Source organism: Dipodomys ordii, unplaced genomic scaffold (genome assembly GCF_000151885.1).
Source record: "Dipodomys ordii isolate 6190 unplaced genomic scaffold, Dord_2.0 Scaffold64, whole genome shotgun sequence".
Taxonomy (NCBI): domain Eukaryota; kingdom Metazoa; phylum Chordata; class Mammalia; order Rodentia; family Heteromyidae; genus Dipodomys; species Dipodomys ordii.
Genome location: NW_012267280.1, coordinates 4,311,343 through 4,316,689, shown reverse-complemented (window position 1 = coordinate 4,316,689; position 5,347 = coordinate 4,311,343). Strand labels below are relative to the sequence as shown.

General features: G+C 53.4%; 1 protein-coding gene across 1 annotated transcript; it reads right to left on the bottom strand.

Annotated features, from left to right (window-relative positions):
• Window positions 1-1,703: 1,703 nt before the first annotated feature.
• Window positions 1,704-2,616, bottom strand: Atp5d (ATP synthase, H+ transporting, mitochondrial F1 complex, delta subunit). Its single transcript, XM_013022688.1, has 2 exons — window positions 2,369-2,616; window positions 1,704-1,901 (listed from the first exon to the last, which is right to left on the bottom strand). Exons 1-2 carry the CDS (start codon window positions 2,507-2,509, stop codon window positions 1,704-1,706), a joined length of 339 nt encoding a protein of 112 aa, XP_012878142.1. The 5' UTR covers window positions 2,510-2,616.
• Between the last annotated feature and the right edge of the window lie 2,731 nt (window positions 2,617-5,347).

Below are 5,347 nucleotides of genomic sequence, written 5' to 3'. Positions count from 1 at the left end.
AGCGCTCTACCACTTGAGCTACAGCGCCACTTCCGGTTTTCTGGTGGTTTATTGGAGATAGGAGTCTCACGGTCTTTCCTGCCCAGGCTGGCTTTGAACAGCGATCCTCAGATCTCAGCCTCCTGAGTAGCTAGGATTACAGGCGTGAGCCACCAGCGCCCGGCTCTGAAGACTATTTTATAGAGTCCCAGGCAGGAAAGTCAATGAGACTGCTTTCTCCAATTAACCACCAAAAAGCCAGAAGCAGAGCTGTGGCACACAAGTGGTAAAGCATCAACCTAGGGCGATAAAAGGTAGGGTACTGTGCCCAGGCCCTGAGTTCAAGTCTCAGTATTCACCAAAAAAAATTTACTTGATGGGTCTGGATGCTCACTCACAACTTGTTGTTTCTCCTTTCAAATATGTAATTATTGCCTTGATGGTATAGCTCAGTGGTAGACTGTTCAAATAACTGTGATAACTCTCATATAAGGGAGGACTCTCATTTAAAATAAACCATAAAACAAAGAGAAAGGGCTGGAGCATGTCTCAAACAGAAGTCTGCCTATGGGCTGGGAAGGTGGCTCAGTGGTAGAGCACTTGCCTTGCATGCATGAGGCCCTGGGTTCAATTCCTCAGCACCACAAAAGCAAAAAGAAAAAAGCTGGAAGTGGCGCTGTGGCTCAAGTGGTAGAGTGCTAGTCCTGAGCTGAGGGACAGCACCTAGGCCCAGAGTTCAGATCCCACGACCGGATCCCTCAAAAAAAAAAACAAAAAAACAGTTTGCCTAGCAGGCTGATAAGCTCTGAGATTAATCTGCAGTACTGTTAATTAAAAAAAGAAAATTAGCTGGGAAGGTGGTTCAGTGGTAGAGCGCTTGCCTTGTAAGCCTGAGGCCCTAGGTTCGATTCCTCAGACCACATAAGCAAAAAGAAAAAAGCCAGAAGTGGTGCTATGGCTCAAGTGGTAGAGCGCTAGCCTTGAGCTGAAGAGCTGAGGGACAGTGCTCAGGCCCAGAGTTCAGGCCCCACAACTGGACCAAAAAAAGAAAATTAAGCTGGGCACTGGTGGCTCATGCCTGTAATCCTAGCTACTCAGGAGGCTGAGATCTGAGGATCGAAGTTCAAAGCCAGCCTGGGCAAGAAAGTCCATGAGACTCTTATCTCTTCCAGAAAACTGGAAGAGAACTGTGGCTCAAAGTGGTAGATAGTGAGCCTTGAACAAAAGAGCTCAGGGACAGAGCCCAGACCCTGAGTTCAAGCCCCAGGATGGGTATTTAAAACAAGAGGAATATGACTCAGTGGTAGAGTGCTTGCCTTGCATGCATGAAGCCCTGAGTTCGATTCCTCAGCACTACATAAGCAGAAAGCCAGAAGTGGCTCTGTGGCTCAAATGGTAGAGGGCTAGCCTTGAGCTGAAGAGCTGAGGGACAATGCCCAGGCCAAGTTCAGGCCCCACAACAACAAAAAAAAGGGTGAGGGGTAGGTCCTCAAATTGGCTCCCTCCTGTACACCACTTCTCCCCTGCAGCTTTCTACTTCTTTCTAGTTCTGTACCGCCCACTGACTCACATTGGCCAAACTAGGCTGAGTTCAGGATCAAGTTATGTGCTTCTTGCCACCTTCGAGGTGACTCCATCAGTGTCCAGCTCTAAGCTACTTACACTTGCCAACTTTCCTCTTCTCAAGGTCTCAGCTGAAACCAGGCCTGTTGTTCTGAGGGGACTTAATCTACACCCCTCCCACCCCTCCAGTTCGCTGCACACTGACCAAAGTACTTAGTGGTGGTGCCATCTTCGGCATGAACCACCACCAGCCCGGGCCGCAGGACCTGCAGAGTGGGCACATGGGATGCCAAGATGCCGAAGGCACCAGTCAGTGTAGGTACATCCACTTGCCGGACGTTGGCCTCGTTGAAGAACACCTGGAGAGGAAATCAGACTGTTACTTAGCAACCCTCAAACCTTGTTCAAGAAGACTTCGTCTTTCCTGCTGTGAAATGGGTCCCGGAATGGGGCAACACGTGATCCACAGCGCTGGTTTTGGCCTTAGGTCAGCTGTTGCTAGCAAGGGGTCGTCTCTATGAGAGGCGTCCGGCTTCGGGAGCAAGTCTGGCTCCAGCGGAGGGAAGGGGGGGCAGAGGGGGGGAAGGGTAGAGAGGGTGCAGGGCGGGAGGCAGGAGGGCAAGGTAAGGAGAGGTTCCCGCGGGGCTGAGTCGGCTTCTGGACCACACGAAGACGGGCGCGGAGGCGGGAAGGGGTTGAGGAGGATCGGGTACCGGACCGCGGCCTAAGAACCCAGTGCAGCGACCCCGCGAGCTGAGAAGCCTCGATCCTGGGCGCGGGGTGCGCAGGCCCGGCCCGTAAGGGAAGGGGCTCGGCGGGGTCGAACCTGAGTAGGCGAGGCGAAGGTGAAGGACATCTGACCGGGGCCTGCGGCGGGGGCCGGGGCGGCGGCGGCCTCAGCGTACGCACGAGCCTGGCGGACGAGGCGGCCCAGGCCTGGGCGGCGGAGCAGTGCAGCGGGCAGCATGGCAGCAGCGGCGGTGGCGGCGGACCGGGATTCCGGAGACCGGACGCTAGCAACACGGCGGCCTTGAGGGCTGGGAGGACAAGGCGCGGGGGCTTGTGGGAGGCACCGTTTTGGCGAGCGCGCGTGCGCACACTACGACTCCCAGAAGACTGCGCGACAAGGACCGGGAGCAGAGCATTCTGGGGGTTGTAGTTTCATTCCGGCTCCGGCTCCCAGCCACCTTTGGAGAGGGTCCATGGGTGGGGAGAAGTGGGGAGGGTTCCGGCTAGATGGATTCGGCGCCGGGATGACTAGAGACCTGCACCCAGCAGACATTTGCTCTCCCATATTGCTGGTATGTGTTATATTGGATACCTGTGGGAAACAATATCCTGCTCTGGAGAGCGGTTAGAGGAAGGTGTTTCGCAGACATAGACGATGTCATCAATCAGCTGTAGTGTGTTGGGTGACAAGTACTGAAATAAACAAAGGACACCAGCTGAATGAGAAACGTGTTGAGACACTAGCGAAAGTGTGCAGCTGGAGAAGCAGCTGTCTGGGAGACAGCCGGGGCCACTCGCCCACCTGGCACGTCTGGTGCAGGCAGAGGGCGCTCCAAGCCTGAAAATGCACTCCCTGAGCTCCACCGCCCCGCGGGCCGCCGGGCCCGGCCGCCCCCGCTGGCCTCTGACGCAGGAGCGCGTGCGCGGGCGGCTCGGAGGCTCCGCTGACGTCAGCCATAACTGCGCAGCCTCTTCAGTGGATATGATGTCATCACCCTCGCCCCCGCACTCATGCAATTCTGCAATCCATAGTCTGGGCTTTTGGTCCCCACTACCTCCTAATTTATTTTCCTTTGCTCCTTCACAGTATGGCGGGGGAGAGGTGTCTGGAGGGAGTCAGGAAATCTGTATATGGGGGGGATATTGTGAACCCTTGACATTGCTGTAAAGGGAACAGGTACTAATGTACCCTCTCCTCCTCTGTGATGGGAGTCTGGAATCTTTTGTGGCTCCTCACAACCACCAGCCTATGATCTTGTTCATTTTTGTGTGTAGAATTCGCACCTCTGGCCTGACACACAACAGAAGCCCCAGCCGGGCGCTGGTGGCTCACGCCTGTAATCCTAGCTACTCAGGAGGCTGAGATCTGAGGATCGCGGTTCAAAGCCAGCCCGGGCAGGAGAGACCGTGAGACTCCTATCTCCAATAAACCACCAGAAAACCGGAAGTGGCGCTGTAGCTCAAGAGGTAGAGTGCTCGCCTTGAGCTGAAGAGCTGAGGGACAGCGCCCACGCCCAGAGTTCAAGCCCCATGACCGACAAAAAAAAAAACAGAAGCCCCAGACTGGGGCATTAATCACGATGATCTGGACATTCTGGGAGCTGCAAGTGTTTAAGGTGTAAAGCCTTACCTCCTTTCCTTGGTGCCTCTGTCTCTGTACTTATGGCCTAGATAAGAAAGCAGGGAGAATTAATTAGTGGGTTCCTCAAAGGACTAATGAATGACTTCTCAATCCCCACAGGCAAAGACAGCACCCTTACCCAGTTCCCCAGCCTGGGATTATTTGGGAATTCTATCTCACCATAGACTCTCCACTTGGTACAGCCATTATGGCTGCCATCTCTAACCTTTCTTTCTTTCTGCCTCACTTCAGGTAGAAGAGCCCATAAAAGCTAAAACCTAACCATAGCATTCTTCTACTAGGAGTCAAACTATGGCATCTCTATTTCATCTTTTTTTTTTTTGGCGGGGGGGGGGGGGTGGTTCGGTCGTGGGGCCTGAACTCTGGGCCTGGGTGCTGTCCCTCAGCTCTTCAGCTCAAGGCTAGTGCTCTACCACTTGAGACACAGAGCCACATCTGGCTTTCTCTGCTTATGTGGTGCTAAGGAATTGAACCCAGGGCCTCATGCATGCAATGCAAGCGCTCTACCCCTGAGCCACCTTCCCAGACCCTCTGCTTCATCTTTGAGCCCACTTTTCAACTTCCTTTGTCTCAGTGCTAGACCAGCTTTTCAGAACACTTGCTCCACCACCAGTCAAGGAGCACACAGGTCCATTTCCTCCAGCGTGCTTATGCTGTGGGATCCTGCGGCCCAACCATAAAGAAGTTCCTGCCCCCTGTTGACTTACTCTGAGAGAGAGTAACAGGGCTGGAGCATGCATAGGTGGTAGTTGACATTATAGTCAAAAGATGAATCTGGGATGAGGTCTGTGCTCAAGAGTAGAGCAAACTTGAACTCAGGGCCTGGGCACGCTCCTTTAGTGTTCTACTCAAGGCTAGTGCTCTTGACACTTGAGCCACAACTCCACTGACTTTCTTGCCTAGGCTGGCGTTGAACTGAACTTTTCAGATTTCAGTCTCCTGAGTAGCTAGGATTACAGGTATGAGCCACTGGCCCTAGAGCTAGTGGTTAGGATGAGACCATTCTTGGATTCCAAGCCCAAAAAGGCAGTTTGGTTGTAAATGGGGTTTGGGCTAATTCGGGTCACTTTGGAGAAGCATGTCCCTGGAGGAGGGGATACACCTCTGAAAAGCTATATTATTATTTGCGTTTTTTGCTGTGCCATAGAACAGGGTGTTATTGTGAACCTTTTACAGTGGCATGGGCAACCCCGTATAAAGAAAATAGGTACCTAGCTCTCCCTGACAGACTGAAAAAAATTGTGCATCCCAAAAGCCTAGACTGTGCACCCCACCCCCATATTCTCAGGGGAGAAGGAAGTAAGCCTTGTCCACCCCCAAGACTCCACAGTCCTGGGCCTTGAGTTACCACCAGGCTGGCTAAAGGGTGGGGTGGGGGGCGCCATTCCTTTCAAGACCTAGGCTATTAGAGGGCCCTGCGCAGTTTCTGGAGAC

Bases quoted from the DNA above. Each gene is read 5' to 3' on its own strand.
- Atp5d (XM_013022688.1), bottom strand. From the start codon at position 2,509: ATGCTGCCCGCTGCACTGCTCCGCCGCCCAGGCCTGGGCCGCCTCGTC. The intron at 1,902-2,368 runs GTTCGACCCCGC...TTTCCTCTCCAG, and splicing joins CCTTCGCCTCGCCTACTCAG to GTGTTCTTCAACGAGGCCAA.